The 19,872-nt window shown below is 39.6% G+C and overlaps 1 protein-coding gene and 1 long non-coding RNA gene across 3 annotated transcripts in view; one reads left to right on the forward strand and one right to left on the reverse strand.

Annotated features, from left to right (window-relative positions):
• The window catches only part of C1H9orf85 (chromosome 1 C9orf85 homolog), a 24,165-nt gene continuing 4,293 nt past the window's right edge, over positions 1 to 19,872 (reverse strand). The window contains exons 2-4 of one of the 2 annotated variants that reach the window (XM_061628079.1): positions 6,774 to 6,880; positions 4,639 to 4,752; positions 1 to 759 (exon numbers count right to left, since the gene is read on the reverse strand). In XM_061628079.1, coding sequence (XP_061484063.1) covers positions 723 to 759; positions 4,639 to 4,752; positions 6,774 to 6,880 — 258 coding nt within the window. In that variant the 3' untranslated portion in view covers positions 1 to 722. Of the gene's footprint in view, positions 760 to 1,007; positions 2,049 to 4,638; positions 4,753 to 6,773; positions 6,881 to 19,872 lie in introns of those variants that run through there. The other variant, XM_061628070.1, reaches the window with a different exon arrangement.
• Positions 6,368 to 19,537, forward strand: LOC133385324 (uncharacterized). Its single transcript, XR_009762851.1, has 3 exons — positions 6,368 to 6,582; positions 7,799 to 7,943; positions 19,478 to 19,537. It is a non-coding gene; the product is annotated as an uncharacterized LOC133385324 (long non-coding RNA).

Raw genomic sequence — 19,872 nt, forward strand, 5'->3', positions numbered from 1 at the left:
TTTAACAATAAAGAATTTAAACCAGGAACTGATATAAATATTTTTCAAAAGAAGATTTAAATATCGTAAAGAAGGATCACTGAAAACAAATACTATGTACACTTACATAAAAACAGAGATAATCAATCCAATAAAACAAGGATAAGACCCTGAAAATACAAATAAAATTTTAAACAATTAAATTAATTGAAAAGCCCCCCCGCCAACATTTGGCACTAGTATGATTTTAAAAAGGCAGCTTTATTGCAGCTAAAGCAAATAAAGATACCCTATAAGTAATGAATTTATCTACATCAGCCAGCAATCATCTGATCTTAAAATCATCCAATTGACCTTCTAGAGAGGTCTGAAGAGGGAGAAGAATCCTAGCCCATGGTACATATATAAAGGGCAATATAGACTATTATGCATAACATCTTCAATTTGACCTAATCCACATACACAAAAATGTTCTTTTACTGGCCTATCAGAAGATCTGCCAGGCAGATATTCAGCAGGCATAGTTTGAAATCTAAGTGGGGTGAAAGCATGCCTAACAGAAAAAAAGGTTAATTCCTGCAAATAAGTTGACCTTTTAGGATCCAGTTTAATTTTGGTATACCAAATGGCAGACTTGCAGTTCTTCAAAATCTCTTTTGGCATCTTTGAAAAAACGTTATCCTGGATCTTACAATCAGATACATCCTGTGATGTCATTGCTAAGGGAATTGAACAGCTCAGCATCAGACTTCTACAAAATTGTACCCAATCTTCTCTGCTCTGTAAGTATAAAAAACATAATTTTGCTAAGTGTTGATCTGGAAGAGGATAACTTTTTCTAGTACAATATAATCACTTTATGAATAGTGGCTTTTAGAGAACGGCGGTCTACTTCAGCCCTTAGTAATGCATGGGTACACTGTGATACTGCCAAAAGCATTTGCAAAAACTTATCTTGAATTACATCGAGTGTATCTCTGCAATGGCCACCCCAAATTCCTGCACTATATAAAAGATGGGACACAATCTTTATTTATTTTATTCATTTATTTATTATTTGATTTATATCCCACCCTTCCTCCCAGCAGGAGCCCAGGGCGGCAAACAGAAATGCTAAAAACACTTTAAAACATAATAAAAAGACCTCAAAATACATTAACACAAAACAACGCTAAAAACAAAACAAAAAAAGCTTTAAAAACATTTTTTTTAAAAAGGGTTAAAAATATCATATTAAAGAAAACATATTAAAAGCAATTCTAACACAGATGCAGACCGGGACAGGTCTCAACTTAAAAGGCTTGTTGAAAGAGGAAAGTGTTCAAAAGGCACCGAAAAGATAGCAGAGATGGCGCCTGCCTAATATTTAAGGGGAGGGAATTCCACAGGGTAGGTGCCGCCACACTAAAGGTCCGTTTCCTATATTGTGCAGAACGAACCTCCTGATAAGATGGTATCTGCAGGAGGCCCTCATCAGCAGAGCGCAGTGATCAACTGGTTATATAAGGGGTAAGGCGCTCTTTCAGGTATCCTGGTCCCAAGCTGTATAGGACTTTGTACACCAAAACTAGAACCTTGAACTTGGCCCAGTAGCAAATGGGCAGCCAGTGCAATTATTTCAGCAGTGGGGTGACATGTTGGCAATACCCTGCCCCAGTGAGCAGTCTTGCCGCTGCATTTTGCACCAGCTGCAGCTTCAGGACCAACCTCAAGGGCAGCCCCACATAGAGTGCATTACAGTAATCCAGCCTGGAGGTTACCAGTGCGTGGACAACAGTGGTCAATCTTGGCAAAAGTGTCCGATAAGCAATGGTCTTTCCTGTAGGTATATAGTCTCCAGGCTGGAAACAGAATTTGTACTGAAACCTTGTCTTTGGAGAGATCATCAAAGTCCTGTCCCTTCTGTTTTTAAATTTTTAACATGCTTCATGAGTAAATTTAGGTCTTTTTCTTCATCTTCCATGCGACTTATGTTCAGTTCATCGCCTTCCTCAAATTCACCGCTTCCATTTCTCCTTTGATCATTTTTGGAAGGCTCGTTCTCAGTCTTTTCTAGACTAGTCTGAATCCTGAGACAAGATACACACAATATCATCTCTCAAATGTCATCCCTGAATTTTAAAATTGGGATTTGATGGGGGAGAAGAGACATATGTTCCTCACAACTTAATGCAACAATGAAGAGAATGAAACCTCATGAGAGCACTGCAACTGCTAGTTAATGCCTCATGCTAAGTAAAGAGAAATTGAGGATACAAGAGTAATAAGGACAGTTGTTATGCTTTCTATCAGGGTGGGGAACCTCTGGTCACGGGCCAATCTTGGCCTGCCAGGGGATCCAATTTGGCCTGCAAGGCCATTTCCCCAAAACCTTTCCCACCAGCTCATGGGCAGGAGGACAGGGTTAAATCCTGCATTGGCTGTGTGCACCTGGTCCCAGCAGGGAATAGGTATGCACAGTCAGGGCAGCAGGATTTAACCCCCAATCAATCCATTGATGAACAGGGGTTAAATCCTGCTCAGTTCAGCAGGATCCTGCTCAGTTCAGCCAAGCAAGGACTAAATTTTGCTCAGTTTGGCTGCGTGCGTCTCTCAGGGGCCCAGCATCTCCTGTCACTCATGTGATTTACAGGTGGGCAACCTTGCCCACCTGTCAAATTTGGTCCGCGAAGCCTATTCTGGCCAAATACGGATCTGGCCCATGAAGTCAAAAAGGGTCCCCACCCCTGCTCTATAGAACCAAACTCAGGTTGGGGTTCTTTTTTCTGTTTAGCGTATGAACTACGAAGCATCATTTGGCAAATCCAAGGCATCTGTCATCATATTTATTATCTATTTCTCTTATGACACATTACTTAAATATATTTAGCATTGCAAAGTGGGCAACAGTTTTATCACAGACTGCTAATGAAAATAAAGCTGTACATTTATACTCCCCCTGTCCCCTTATAGGCTAGCTATTTTAGCCTAATAGCTAAAACACTGTTTTTAACTTTTGGTTACAATGTTCAAATGGCAATGTCCCTGCAATGGCTAGGAGAGAATTTCTACAAATATTTAGGCAAGAGTGCACTGTCTTCTCAGGCATTAATTTTTTTCTCTATACCTGTGTTAGCCCCAATCTGGGACCATTAGCACTGTTTTCTGATTATTAATGAAGTGTAGTCAGAAGCGATTCCTCACTATAAGTGATGTCAACATCCAAATAGGTATCAGCCATATAACCACATTCTGTAAAATCACTATAGATATGCTAGTTATGAAGAAAATGGCATTCTCCCAGTAACAAAACATGGCTGTCTGAATCCCTGGAAAAATTCTATATAACAGTATTACTATCTTAGGGGGGGAAACCCCTCATGACGACTTTATATTTATTGTGCTAAAAATCATCATTTGGAGAGGGCCTCCAAAACTATTACCACCAACAAACCAGTTGGATTAACTCTGGTAGTTCCATTCTAATCATTTGTATGGACAGATATACCCAAGCTGTGAGCATTTGCAATATTAAGTACAGCTCCTTTATGTGACCAAGCTTGTACAGTTTCCTCAATGTACTGTATTTTGTTCTAGGAAATTAGTTTGGCCACTTGAGTAGGCAAGGGAAGGGTCCAAGCCTGTGCCTAAGATGGCAAACCTAATCACCCTCATATGGAAGCACTGAACTTAATGACTCCTCCTCTCCCACAACTGTCATCTAGCAGCAGCCATTCCATCAGGATACAGAAGGAAAGCTGGGAAGCAAGGCCACTCTGTGTGTGTATCTCTCTCAACTGTTTTTCCCCCAGGCTGGTCCTTATAACACCTTTGTTACAAAACTGCTGCCTGCCTTTGCTCATTTTCCTCTTCCTCCCTCATCCCTTTTCCTTTTTGTATCCTCTCTTTCAGACTGACAGCCTGAGGGGAGGGGATGTCTTGTTTGGGTGAAGAGCATCCAAATAGGCTCTTAAAAATATTATTTAAATAATAAAGGTTTATTATGTTGGTTTTTCAGGCTTTACTGAAAAGCTGAAGGGGAGGAGAAGTCACAAGAGGCTACACTACCCCCAAGTGACTATGTCCATGGCTGTCCAACCAGAACTCCAACACCTCCACCCAAAGAGAGATGCAGGTGTTTCACATGCAGGGAGAACATTTGCATTAACCCAGGGGAGGGAGGGAGCACAGAGAGATGCAAGGGCTGCATTTTAAGCCATTATAAAAAAAGAGAAATAGAACATACAAGTTGCTTGTGATCCCTTCTCCCCTGCTTCTCTCTAACATTCAAAAATACCCCAGGACTAGTTCGGATGACTCTTACTGTGTAGTAACAAATTCATATGGCTTAAACAGATATACTCATCAAATCCAAGGTATTCATCATGAAATAATCCACAGCATAAGCAGGGCTTGACAATCTCACTTGCCCCTGTTGCCACTGTGAGAGATTTGCCAAGCTTCAGCAAGTGACAAGAGTCTGGGATTTGCCCCCAACTATGGAGCTTGGCAGAAGCCTGGCATTTGTTATGGCTTTGTACTTGCCTCTGCCTGCCCATTAGGCAAAGAGGGTCCAGGCATCAGCAAGTTTTTGGTTGGACACCAAACAAAACTTACCAACACCTGAGCATAAGAAATCAGGGTAGAAGACACTGCAAAAAGGTTAAGTGAAATGCTTACGGAATCACAATTTCTTCTGTCTTTCCACACTTAGCGCATAGATCTAATTCACAAGCACAAGACTTGCAGATGATGTGGTAAGAATCCTTTATGGTCTTCTGTAGACATTTCACACTATTAAAAGAAACACAAAAGTTTAATGAAAATAGTTAAGAAGAATATTTTCCACAAACAATGGCTGCTTTAATTTTAAGATTGTTTTAAATTGTTTTTAAAATATGTGTTTTAAATTGCATATTTGTTTTAATGTTTTTGATTGCTGTAAACCGCCCAGAGAGCTTCGGCTATGGGGCGGTATACAAGTGCAATCAATCAATCAATCAATCAATCAATCAATCAATCAATCAATGCTTATCTTGCCGAGAATAAGATACCAAAGTAAGAGAAGATGTTAAGACATTCAGAAATTCTGAAATCATAGGAGGAGGAAAATTTTGGTCCATTTAAAAAAATAAACTATGTAACTTTCTTATCAAAGGGGTGGTGGAGTGGAGAGGTTCCCCTCCTTTACATTAGTTTCTACATATGTGGCATAAATAGACACCACAACAGTTATTTACAGTGAAGATATTTAAGCTTTAAGGCTTCTTTTAAGCTGCAATGCAGATCCAAATAGTTCTCTTATATATCCGAACAGCTGTGCACACACACTAAACATGTACAATACTGAAAAATCACCTCTTCTGAAGTCCAGATGCTTTTTAAACTCAGGGAAATACAAAGACATACTTGTGGAAAGATGTGACTGAGATGAGCTGGAAATTTTGAACATATAGGCATGTACATTGATCAGCCAGTATACTTCTGTGCATATCACAAATGTTCCCTCCACCAAATTCATTAATCTCAAAAGCATACAAAATATCTTTATTGGCAGCATTATTTGGGGGTAAAAGCATAACATGAAGAGAGAACTCACAGGCATGCAGAAAATTATTAAATGACTTCAAAATAAAGCTCTTACTTCTAAGAAAACTGCCCTGTTAAGGCCCACTGAGTTCAGAGGCACTTATTCCTAGGCAAGCCTTAGTCACAAAGTTTGTTTCAAACACACCCTTTTGTCTCGCAATAGAGACTAAGTAACACTGATATGATACTTTTAAAAACAAAGGTAAGTCTAAACGTTGTTTGTAAGATAACTGCAAGGCGTTCCTGTGTATGAATCATCTAGTGATGCAAAGGTATTACTCCTGAGAAGCAGACTGCACATTACACCCAAAACACATGTAAGAAAGCCCAATCTTTTGTTCTTTATTAATGGAAAGCAGGCAGACTTGATTGTAAGTAAATATAAGTGAATAAATGTCAGGGAAAAAGGGGGTGCTTAAAAAACCCCTTTTGTGTTCTGCTCAAAGTTGCTTCCTCCCTATCAAGGCAAGAGTTCTGCATACTCCACAGTTTCTATGCTCAAATGCACAGCCTCTTGAGGCTGCTTCTCATTTAAAAATAATAGACTGGAGCTTTGTTACATGCATGGCCATGTTTTTTGCTTCCAAATGTATGGGAAAGCAACCAATATCTATTCAAGCAATGTAGGCTTGAAGCAGTTCAAGTGCACTGAAGACTATTTATCTTAAAAATGTTAAGGAAGTGTTTAGCTCCAGTTTAATGACAGTTTACTTTGTAAGAGTTTTGTATTAACATTTCTTTAGCATGCCTCATTACTTGCAAATTAATTCCCCGAAATAACAAGACCATGGCTGAGTTCAGACTGTGGTTTATCGTGACATCCAAATGCAGCCAAGTATCTTTAGTACTGTGGCTGTCTTTAGTATTTTGCAGTCTTAAAAAAAAAAGGGAAGATCAACATAAGGATAAACATAGCGGGGTCTAGCCCTCTTCAGTGCTGGGACCCAACCTCAATTCCTGTGTAACAGCCAGTTCTTGCTTTCTTTCAACTGTGTGGCATAGCTGTAACCCACAAGAGGAAGAGATAGGACTGAGGTAAGCCTTTGAGTTATTTTCTCTGCAAAGTGCACTGCAAACAGGTCACAGCATGCATTCAAGTGGCCTGATCTGCCTTCCACGTACCCAAGATGTAACAAGCTAATATAAGCATAAAGAGCAGAACTAGTGGACTTCATTGAGCAGACGAAATAATGGCAAAGTAGTAAGCTATGGAACACCGTACTTACCATTTTTTAGGCTGTGTTAACGGTTTGTATTTGTTGAATTTTACACGCCATTCCAGGACCTCCTTACAATGCTGACATACCCCTTCATGGAGTTTTGCATTAATTTTCTAAAAGAAATATTAAGAGTTCATATTTATTTAGCCGCATTTGAAATTCAAAATCCCACAACATCAACAACCACTTAATTTCTTGTTTTAAAAACTTTAAAAAAGCCATATGCAATGTGATGGAGTGTGTATTCTCTATGAAGAGTTGTTAAAAATGTCAACATTAATTACATTATTTTCTGGATTGTTTAGGAAAGGTGCATGCTACCATTTTTATGGCAAGAATTAACCAATTACTTATTGTCTTGATTGCAAACTTAGTTGGGCACATTTAAAGTAGCTGTCTGGATTCCAGCCAAAGGCCTCAGGACTACTTACTGAGATTTCTGACTTCTCTTTGAACCAAACACTCAGTGTCCATATTAAATATCTTTTGAAAATCCTCTCAGATGCAAAATAGATATGTTGTCATATATGGATGGCTGAAGAGAGAACGGGTAACTATTACAACACCACCATGGACTCCAAATAAAGCCACAGTTATTCTCTGCTGGGTTTGTGTCACTTCTAGGCAGGGAGGAAGGAGTAAGGCTAAAGGGAAGCATTTCCCAATGTTCTCTCTAATCAGTCAAAATCCACACTGCTAGCAACTTTCTTGTTAGAGATGTTTACAGCAGTGCTAAGCATCATGTATTAACATGGAAATATCATCATGCTAGGTTACGCTGACACTCTTTGGGCAAGCATAATTACCAAGTAAGCTTCTCCTTGCACCTTTTGGGAGACAGATGTGACTCAGCCACCCCAACGCAAACAAGTCATGCAGGAGGCCACTCATGCAAATGTGCCTTCAACAAGAACTGTACTCCTTGATGACTAATCAGACTTTTCAGGCTTCTCTTAGGACCTCAAAAGAACACTCTTACCTAACCCCCAAATATTTCACTTAAAATCCCCCTCTTTTACTTATCTTTCCAGTCTTGGCTCCTAAGGACATATAGCATCAGCAACTATATTACCTGGGGGTTCCCAGCAGATGCCCTGAAGTATGCTGTGCCTGCCCTATCTAGCGGGAGAAAACGAGAAGAACTGAAGGCAGGAAACAGCTCCTCTTTCTGCGACGGTAAAAGAAATATCGCATCTATTCTCTTGAGATTTAACTTCTCACTTCTTAAAGTGAGGACTCCTTGCTCCAATATATGCAAGACCTGACTCCCACAAATGATTAAGAACAATTAGGCTTTGTTTGTGTACCACTTCTAAAGCATACAAGTGTTCTACAATCTTTCACAAAGATCTAAATAAATAGGTTATGCACATTAGGGAACCACATGTGGAGCTGCAGTTCCCAAGCTGCCAACTGAAGGCTCCGATGAGTATTAAGATTGGCTTTGCTGATCTAGTGCAGAACCCACAACAATGAAAATTATGCCCCCATCTGCACTATACATTTAAAGCACTATTATACCACTTTAAACAGCCATTGCTTCTCCCAAAGAATTCTGGGAACTGTAGTTTGTTAAAGGCACTGGGATTTGATAGAAGACCCCTATTCCCCTCACACAGCTACAATTCCCAGAATTCCCTGGGAAGAGGGATTGATTGTTAAGCCACTCTGGGAATTGTAACATTGTGAGGGGAACCCCTAACTGTTTAAAGCATTTTGATACTGCTTTAAATGTACAGTACAGATGGGGCCTATATTTCATTAGTCACATGCACAATTTCTTTAGCCTCCTATAACTGGCTCCTTGGAATTAAAGCATTTCTCTTATGTCCTCTGACCATTAGAACACAGTGCAGTTGAGAATAATAACATGGTTCCAAGCTTATCTTTCACAGCCATAAGCACTAGAAGCACTGTAAAACGAAACAAAACATGAACTAAATGTGAAAGTTGAGCTCTTGCGATTCTGAGTTCCACATCTGCTATAGCTACAAAATTGTTATTAAGTACAATACACTAGTTCAGAAGAAATTCAAAATAAGAAGAATCAAGCCTGAAAAACAACTGCTTGAGAATGCAAAAGGGAAGCACTGTTTTGTTACTGTGGTGTCTGGTAGTTGGTTTAAATTGCCTAGATTCATCCTATGAAAGCTTCTTTGCGAAGAGAATGTAAGAACTGAGGAAGCCAAGATGACTCAGAACTCAAGGTCAAGTGCTGGCAGGAAAACACGGCTTTAAAAAAAAACAAGAAAGAAAATACTTTGCATATTATAAGTGTATACAATTAAAATTACAAATGATTCACATCACAGGTGACACAAAGCAATGGAGAATAATTTGCAGGGATATGATAATAGCACCAGTAGAGAAATAATACTGAAAATAGCGTTTATTCCTTAGGAAAAAGAAAATAACTCAACTTAGATAACTCCATTTCAGTGCTAAGGTTCCAGGCCTTGCAGAGTGGGAAAGATTAACTGGAAACTAATTTATTGCAAAGGCTACTGCGGCAACGATGGGAACAAAGATTTTAGACCACAAACAGAAAAGGGAGCTTGGCTTTAAAATCATTTAATTCACACTTCCTGCATATATTAGCTAGAATTATGAGGTTCTTAGAAGGCACTTGGCTAATTTTAATTGCACAGTTCAAGGAGAGTCGGTATAGTGTCTAATTTCTTCCTATATGTAACCTTGCTTTTTTATATGCTTGTTTTGTTTGAACTGATTAAAATGTGATACCCACAGGTATGTGATCACAATCATATTTTGTTAGGACAAAATATAATTATATTAATACAATCACATTAGAACAAAATGTAATTATACAAAATCTGAATATAGTCAACCTTCTGAGGATCATGGTCACAAAGCTGTGTATTCTACAATGGTCCCAATCACTGAATTCATTTGCTGCCACTATGTATTACATATAAAAGGCATGTAGTGTTTTGTTTGCCACCTTGGGCTCTCTTCTGGGAGGAAGGGCGAGATATAAATTTAATAAATAAATAATAAAAGGTAACCCTTATGCAACCAAATCAATAACCCGTTTGTAATCAGTTCAGTAACTCAGAGGCAGAAGGCATGGAAAGATTAGCAGTAGTGACAAAAAAATATGGCACTTAAACGACACACTTGACTAAATGATATCCTCCTGAAGAAGCAGAGGAGAAAAGTAATGTCAGCATTTTTGCTGTGTTTCTGTTGTCAGAGCTGGTGAGAAAATAGAAATGGGCTGTGCTACCACAAAACATGCTGGTAGTCACATTACAGTCTAGACAATAGAATCAGAAGCATTTCTTTACCTCATCTACTTAGTGACATTCTTTGGTCTATCCTTTCAAGCTCCGGTACCCAACAAGATTTACAGTGATCATACAACTACTAAAGAGCAATTGTAGGGGGATGGGGTGGTCAGAGAAAGTTTGCATGCAGCTCTTTTATATAGGCCTTCACTGAATGGGTGCTTGTGGCAAGGACCTGTGCAAAACATCAGGGATGGTGAAAGGCTGATTTCCTGTTCCCATTGGCTGGCATTATATGGGTGCGAGCTTGCTGGTGTGTATCTTATCTTTCCCTCAGTTTGCTCTTGGCTACTGAAAATCATGGTGTTTCAAGAAAGCAGGAATTACAAACAGCGCTACTGTTGTTGCAATTTGTCTGTTATACCATTAGTTTTATTTCTAGGTACATCAAATCTCTGAAAATAAATGTCAATATTTGAGAGGCATTGAAAACGCTGCACAGAAATGCCAATAGAAAAGGAGACCAAAAAGAAAGTTTGAGATTAAAAATGCAGCAATACCACTAGAGAACTTCAACAGCAGACCCAGCTCACTTTTTTTCTCCAGCAACTCCAATCAAGGAGTTCCAATATAAAGCAACAACTTTATAGTTATAGGATTCAAGAACAGTCGAGTGTTCTTAAAGCACAAAATACTGTGCATACCCCCTACTTTTGAATGGCTTTCCCCCTTTCCTCTTCACTGAGCTCATCCAGGCAAAAGAAAATACTTTCCAACACATTTGCTACAATTCTGAAATTATTTGTCCTGTAAATGGAAATGGACTGCCTTCAAGTCGATTCCGACTTATGGTGACCCTATGAATACGGTTTTCATGATAAGCGGTATTCAGAGGTGGTTTACCATTGCCTTCCTCTGAGGCTCAGAGGCAGTGACCGGCCCAAGGTCACCCAGTAAGCTTCATGGCTGTGTGGGGATTCAAACCCTGGTCTCCCAGATCATAGTCCAACACTCTAACCTCTACACCATACTGGCTCCCTATTTGTCCTGTAGTAGTTAATTATTTAATTACATTTCATAAAGGGTAAAGGGTTTCATCATAAGTATTGGGTGGTATCTGAGTTAATCATATTTAGAGAAGACCCACTAAAATCAACAGAGTTAAGTTAGCCTAACATAAGTACATAGAGTGTCTACTCGGAGTATGACTTATTCGGATACCACCCATTATCCTCAAAATGACCATAGGTGATTAATTTCCATTTTACAGGGGAAACTGAGAAGAAGCGTGCAACTTATGTATGATAAAGCTACAATTTAGGCAACAATTTAATACACCTGGAGGTAAGTCCAACTGATATTATTGAGGCTTACTTCCATGTAGGCATGCATAGGACTATACTGTTAGTAGAAGAACAATAACTAGGACCAGGGTCCAAGCGCAACACTCCTCAGGGCTAATGACAGTTTTTCCAGAACCTCTAAGAATGGCATATAAATTAGAAATAGCAAATTTTTCAAGACAATCTTGTTTCTGCTACAGAACAGTCTTTCTGACAAGAATTCTAGTCCAATGAACTCTTAGAAACCTTTCAGATATGGAAAGCAAATAGCCATGGAAGGATGCAGGAACTGAACCTTGACCCTAAAAGTTTGCAGGCTGTGGAAGATATTTCAAACAACTCCAGCAATAAGTAACTTTTTCTTTCTTTTTTAAATTAAGATCTTATCTCCATTTCATTAAGAGACGTCAAGGATAAAGGAAAAGCCATCCACTTCCTGGTTTAAGAAAGCTTCAGAGAAAGAGAATATAACAAGATCACTAAGAGAGACTAGATTTAAATATTCACAGCCAGGCAACTAACCCTCTTCCTCACCCTTCTGGTTTGTATTAATTAGTACGCAAAAGGAAACGGAGGAAAAGATAGCCTTTTGTATTCCTTGGGAGCAGTCTGACAGCATTACCCATTTTAATAGTTTTGGGAGGCACCAGGCAAACTTCAAGAAACTATTCTAGGCTTGAGCACTGAAAGAAAGCTTGATGTTGCTAAGCTGTGTTCTTTTGGCAAGGGGGGGGTGAGGGGAGAGAGAGAGCTTTTCTTGCACGTACTTTGCTACTTCATTAATTTAATGTATTAATGTATTAATGTATTTTAAGATCTGTTTTTATAATGTTTTAAAGTGTTTTTAGCGCTTTGTTTGCCGCCCTGGGCTCCCACTGGGAGGAAGGGCAGGATACAAATTAAATAATAAATAAACAAATAAATAAATTAAGGGACTATGACATAACTGGAAAGGGAAATGTTTCTTACTAAATTATGACAAAGGCAGCTCAGTAGTTTTAATGTGCTTGGAATGCAAGGAGACATGCCCAGAAGGGTTCCATGTGTGTAGCTCCAAGATGAGTCCAGGCTTTTCCCAAGGGCTACTTAAAAATCATTCATCATCTATAGCTTGTCAAATAGGAATCTATGATAAAGCCCAAGGTTCATCATTTTAATGGTAACAATGCATGAAATACTGTAATTAGGAAACTAAAGCATGACACTCATTTCCTGCCTGACATACACTTCCTACTCTAGTATTCTCTCTCTATAAGCCAACTTTAATTGGATACATGCATCGCTTTACATTAATATAGAAATATGCTTAGTTTTCTTTTTAAGTATCAGCATGATGGGTTTTTTCTCTCCACGTCTCTTTCCTTTACATTAAGGTTACTCTGCATCTTTGTAAAACAGAAATAGCAGGATTTCCCCCCTTTTATTACAAAAAGAAGTGGGGAAGATAGATGAAAATGTACACATGTATTGCAGCTAATGCTACAAGTTTGAGACAGAATATATATTCATGCTTTTTAGAAGCAAGTATGTGACCTTCCCATACACAACACATTCTGCACTACAATACTGCATGAGTTATAGCCAAGTACAAGATAACTGGACAAAATTAAGCCTAGGAAAACAGAATGTGAGGAATCTAATCATTATAATTTAGAATTTAGTTTATTCTTGAGGTTTCTCAGTATGCATTACCACAGGATCTTTCATGAAAATGGATCATATTTAAAACAGAAGAGGACTTGGACAGTTTAAGATAACCAAAATCGGCTGGCAGAAATTCATTTTCCTTTGCTGGAAGCAACTGGAAAGGTTGTTATTTATGGCATTTTTGTGCTGTCTTTCTTAGAACAGCCCCAAGGTGGCTTACATATTAAAATATCAGTAGGATAAGAACAAATAAAACAAAAGTGTCAGGCCCCCTCCCCTCCCCCCCAAAAACTCCTCAGCTAACACAATTTAAAGGGGGATCTCAATTTAAAGCCATGGCATGCATGTGTGAACAGGACAATGTCTGGTACCTAAATGATAGCAAATAAGGCACCAGGTGTCCCACAATTTGGGAGCCACCACATGGAAGGCTCTTTGTCCAGTAGTCACCAGCATGACCTCTGAAGACTCACAATCCTTTTGCAGGCCAGCACAGCTTTCAGAGCAGGAAAACCAAAATCCTAAGGTCAGATGCAAAGCTGGGGATGAAAACCAAAAACATAGAGGGACACACCTGAATAGGGCTATTTTTGACCTCCACCCACCCCCATGTGCCATGTGTGCACCCAGCAAAAGTCACACCCAAGCTGTCCACATAGCAGAAGGGATGAATATGGAGCCATGCCAAGTACCTGACCAAATTACACAAGAAGCAGTGTTAGTGTGGTGTCTTGTATGCCACAATCATCCTTATTTGGGCAATTTCTTTTTTACTTCAAATTTGGTGCCAGCATATCAAACCTGGAGTGAAAGATAGGCCTGAGCAAATTCAGTTAAAGCCACTATTCAGTACTCTATCTACTGTTCTCATGCCCTGTTCCCTGTCATTGCTTTGTGCAGTAGTCCTGGAAAGTGCAAGTGACTGACATCTGGGTTGGGCTCAACTGTAAACAAGAACTGGAAAGGATTAGCAGCTAAGATATGTACAAGTGATGAGACACATGCTTATTAAGTACATAGTAAGTCATATGGCAAAAGCTGTTTCTTACTTGATATCATTTGGAGTAGAACATGTTCATTTCTGAACAACAAAAAACTGCTCTTTTTATACAGTAGTTCAGAATAAGTCTTAACCTTGTGTAATGTCACTCATTGCTAAATATTTGCTATCACTGTCAGCTCAAGAAATTCTGAAAATGTACAAGCAAAGCTCCACAACTCAAAAGAAATTAAAATTCAAAAGGGGAGTGTGGTCAAGGAGCAAGCATTAAGATATACTCGTATGCCTTATCAGTCACTGAATCATGGCAAGAAACTGAAATATAAATACTCAGAAAAGAGAACTGTGTCTTATTAATATACCTTAATGTGTCATTCCCCCCCCATAACCGCTGTAAGACTAAACCCATTATATGTTCTTTTAAGGTTATTTGAAATCCGAACATTATATTTTAGTTGGAAAACTAACAGAAGCAAAAAAAATTTAATTGCAACCAAATGGCATACACCAATTAATGCCCACTGAAACAGAATGGTAATAGCATATTATTATGATATTTAAATTTACAGATTTTGTATGGTTAAGAGGTTGTAGCACAGAAGAGAACCATTTGAAAAACATTGCTTTCCTTATACTAGTTATACTGGGAGAAAAGAGAATGGTCTCTTAAGTTTTCCCCAATTTTAGATCCATGGCTGAAAGCATGGCCTTTTTTTAATTGCTGAAATTTCTTCTTTATGCAGGGGAATAAGGGGTCATTTATACATTGGCCTACAAACAACTCTGAATACTGATTACATGTAAATCTAGCTCTATAATGAAGCAGCCCAATTTATCTTTTTGCCATAGGCTGCGACACTCCACCTTTCTTACTTGTTAAATTCCAATGCCTGAACTAGCTTTTCCAGTAGCCGTGTTGTTTAGGTGAGTGACCAATTGGACTACTTTCTTCAGTGTACAAATATCTCTTTCAATCCCTACCATTAAAGTATCTAGCTACACATAAATGACATCACACCATCCTGCATGCAATGATGTGCAATGTTTAAAGCATGCACAAAACACACACCATATTTATTCATGGTTAAAAATGGTTGCCCAGTAAGTAGATTACTTCAGGAGGTAGAATCAGCAACAGGCTTTAGCATGTTTCCAGAACAGCGAATTTCAAAAAGAACACCCACAATCTATAAAGACTTTCTACATACTTTCAACAAGCACACCAAAATTATTAGGAAGCTGCCCTCATGCGTTTGTAGAAATCACTGCTTCTTATAGTGAAACCTGTGCTTATGTAGTATTAGTACAAACATGATTTGAAAATAAAACTTAAGAAACTCAGCTGCTATCAAGAAGTTGTTCTGAGAAATATTTTGTATTTTTAGCAAATGGTAACCCTTTAAGAAACCATTACATTAATATATGACTCCTTTAATGCCTGAAAAATGGAAATGGACTGTCTTCAAGTGGATTCCAACTTATGGCGACCCTATGAATAGGGTTTTCATGGTAAGCGGTATTCAGAGGGGGTTTACCATTGCCTCCCTCTGAGGATGAGAGGCAGTGACTGGCCCAAGGTCACCCAGTGAGCTTCATGACTGTGTGGGGATTCGAACCCTGGTCTCCCAGGTCGTAGTCCAACACCTTAACCACTACACCACACTGGCTCTCTTAATGCCTGAAGAGTTATGCAATTCTAAATCTTACTGAAATCACTGGGATTAATGTGCAGTTAAGAGCCTAAGGCTACATTTCCTGGATATTTCCAAGTACATTTATTTGAAGTAAATTCCGTTTACAACAATAGGTTGAACTTTCAAACAAACATTATCACAGTAGGAGTATCAATCCTATTGACTACCGTGCACATCAGGCATGCACCACTTTCTCTTGTTCACTTTCTCTTGTTCACACTAACAAAAGAGTATTCAGCTAGCAACAGATGAACTGAAAGTTATTGCCTGCATCCATACCATCCTGCCTACATCTGAAGATGTGCTTTGGAGGCTCTACTGGTATGTTAACCCCTTAGGTTGGTTGGCCTAAGGTGGGTGGCCATGAATGACAGGCCCTTCTCTAGGGTGGCCCCACAACTAGGGAACTCCCTCCCATTGACCTGCACAAAGTATCTACACTGCAGGCTTTTAGGAAGGCCCTGAAGACTTTTTTTTCCAACTGGCCTTCCAGACATGATGTTCATTAGCTGGGTGATGGTTTTTATGTCTTGTGCTGTTGACTTGCTGTGATAAATTTTGTACTATTTTTATCTTTTGTTTTGATGATAAGCTGATTTGGAAAGACATTTGCTCAGAACAGCAGCCTAATTTTAAATAAATATATAAATAATCTTAAAGTATCTGAAAGGTCATTGCTCAGTAAGGAATGTTTGAAGCTATTTAGTTTAGAAAAAAAAGGCAAGTAAGGAGGAGGGACTTGAGATAAAGGTTTACACATGGCATGGAACAAGCGGGTCAAGAGAGCTTTTTCTCCCCCTCTCATAATACTTCATCTAATTAAGCTCAACAGCGAGAAGACAATGGCAGTACTTTTTCACACAGCACATTATAACTATGGAATTCACCACCACATGATCTGGTGATAGCCATCAGTTCAGATGGCTTTAGAAGAGGATTAGACAAATTCATGGAGAATAAAGATATTAATAGCTAACAATCATGATGGTTTTATACTACATTTAGGCTGTATGCATCTGAATACCAGTTGCTGCAGAACAACAGCAGGTTAATGTTCTTGCCTTCATGTCCCACTTGGGAGCTTCATAAGCATCTGGTTGGCCACTGAACTCAATGAGCTTTTGGCCTGTTCTAGGAGGGCTCTTACATAACTGATGCAATTGTGTTTGGTTGACTCCATGTTGTGAATCCAGGAACATCACACACACTAAACAGAGCATCATTCTTTAGCTATAGCATACTGCTCAACCTGCAGTTCAAAGCATATCTGTTCTAAAGCATAGATTGCTTCACCCATTGCACTCAGTGGGACCTACCTCTGAGGGAGCATGCAGTAGATACATGAGTCATTTATTTTATAAAATTTATAAACCACTTGATCAAAAAACTCTCCAAGGTGCAAGATAAAATTATTAACAAAATCCAACTAAAATCCACAAACAAGGTTAAAACAAATACACATAAAACTGCCATTAAACAAATATAAAATAAATAAAACTTTTAAAACAAATATAGATAACTAAAGCATGTGTCTGGATCGGCTTGTTGAAACAGAAAAGTTTTCAGCAGACATCTGAAACAATATAGAAAGGGAGTCTGCCTAACATCAACGGGCACATGTACTGCCACATTAAAGGATGACTTTGCAAATGATAACAATAGCAAAGCACTATACCTCACCCCAGATCCTCTCCAGATTTGTTTACCTTCCTCCCCTCCAACTAACCACCCATTCCAAAGGTGGAATAGATCTGCTCCATTAGCCTTGTAGGAACTCTCATAAGGTTCAGGTCCATGAGTACCAGGAAGAACAAGTGTTGCCTAGAGGGGAGTGATAAGAAAGGAATAGTAGGCGTGTGCGGGCAGGAAACTTGGATTGCTGACTAGAACAAAATAACAGTGGACCAGGAGAACACTATAAAAGGAACCTGAGTAACGATAGTGGCTTCTCATGCCTGCAACTGGATACTCAATTGTGTCCGCTGGGAAACTCAATTACCAAAGACAGTGGGATTAAGTCCAGGCACTTGGGCTTGTGTTGCAGTCCCTACTGAAACCTCACTTGGAGATATAACCATAGGTGACATGCATGGCATGTTGGTAGGAGCAAGACAGAGGGCCTGTCATGAACTTAACACTGTCTTACAGTGGTTACGTTCCTATTTCTCCGGTAGATATCAACGGGTAGTGTTGGGGGATGAGGTTTCAGACCCTTGGCCCCTCAACTGTGGTGTGCCACAGGGTTCTATCCTCTCTCCCATGCTATTCAACATCTATATGAAACCGCTGGGAGCCATCATCAGGAGTTTTGGGCTGCAGTGTCACCAATATGCGGATGACACGCAGCTCTATCTCTCATTTAAATCTTCACCAGAGTTGGCTGTGGATACCTTGTCCAAGTGCCTGGAGTCCGTAAGTGGATGGATGGGAGAGAACAGGCTGAAGCTGAACCCCGATAAGACTGAGGTATTACTAGTGGGGGACAAGGGAAGGTTGGGTGATTTTGACCTGATACTTAATGGGGTGAGTTTGCCCCTGAAGGACCAGGTCCGCAGTCTCGGGGTCATTTTGGACTCCCAGCTGTCTATGGAGGCTCAGGTTTCTGCAGTGAGCCGGGCAGCTTGGTACCAACTTCATCTAGTACAGAGGCTGCGACCCTATCTTCCCATACATCTGCTCCCACGAGTGATGCATGCCCTGATCTCCTCTCGATTAGACTACTGTAATGCGCTCTACGTGGGGTTACCCTTGAAGACGGTCCGGAAACTCCAGCTGGTACAAAACGCGGCGGCACACTTAATAAAGCAGACCCGCCGCCGCGATCATATCACCCCAGTGTTGATTGAATTACACTGGTTGCCAGTTGTATACCGGGCCCAATTCAAGCTGTTGGTTTTAACCTTTAAAACTCTATACGGTTCCGGCCCAGTTTATCTGAAGGAGCGCCTCCAGTATCACCAAATATGCCGCCAAACAAGATCAGCCTCACAGGACCTTCTCTTGGTCCCACCGACTAAGACAGCTAGGTTGGTGCATACCAGGGAGAGGGCTTTTTCGATCGTGGCCCCCACCCTCTGGAACTTACTTCCCTTTGACCTTCGGCATGCCCCCTCCCTACTGACTTTTCGCTAAGCCTTGAAGACCTGGCTCTTCAGGCAGGCCTATGGGATCTCTGGGGTGGGTTAGGTTTTACATTGTATTAATGTAAGATGGTCTTCAGATGAGATGTTATGATATTAATAATGTGATGATTATGTATATGAGTAGATTGTATTTTATATTGTATTTTATATTGTAAGTCGCCCAGAGTGTCCGTTCAGTCGGACAGATGGGCGTCTGCTAAATAAAATTTTATTATTATTATATGATGTACATGATTTTCGGTAACGAAGAGGTTCGAAGTTCTCCATCTAGTCCCACTGATTCTTAGCTATTTCCACTCTCCCACGTCCATATTTTTCTATTCAAAATAGCTGCTTACTATAAATATACGTGAGATGCCTGAGGGAGTTTGGAGTTACAGTAAGAAGTGATGCCAACCTGTAGATAGATTCACCACCCAGCTGCTGCTTCCTAGGCCAGTGCTCCTGATCATCATGCCACAACTATCTCAAGTCAGGAGTTACTTCCTTTGTTTTGTCAGTGGGCGTGCCCCCCATCCTTATGTCCCATTAAGTTCCTAATGAGAAATGGTTTCAATAGTTTAGGAATGTACTAACAAAATAACCTGTGAACATCTGTCTGAAGTGAAATTTGAACTTGCATCTGTCTGTTCTAGGGGCAGCTAACAGAAGAATGAGTGGTAGAATGACTAACAGCAGGGGACTATGATGAAATTGTGAGTTGAGATGGAATGAATGACAGGTGGAGAGAGCTGGTTGAAAAAGAGTAGAATTAGATAGCTGGACAGAGCTAGAGTTAGGAAGAGATGTTGAGGGTTATTAGGGACAGCAGGGGAAGAGTTGGTGACTAGGAGTTCAGACGGAAATGAAGTATTTATGAAGTCGAAGCTAAAATATTAAGTTACGACATTAGTAACAGAGTAACAACCCTTGATATAATACAACAATTTTGAACAAAAGGGGACATGTGCACTTTTAAATGGCTCCTGAAATCCCAAATATCATGTTGCTAAGATAGATCTGACATTTGGATATTTGAATTTTTATGTTT

The sequence above is a fragment of the Rhineura floridana genome, chromosome 1, assembly GCF_030035675.1.
Source record: "Rhineura floridana isolate rRhiFlo1 chromosome 1, rRhiFlo1.hap2, whole genome shotgun sequence".
Lineage (NCBI taxonomy): Eukaryota > Metazoa > Chordata > Lepidosauria > Squamata > Rhineuridae > Rhineura > Rhineura floridana.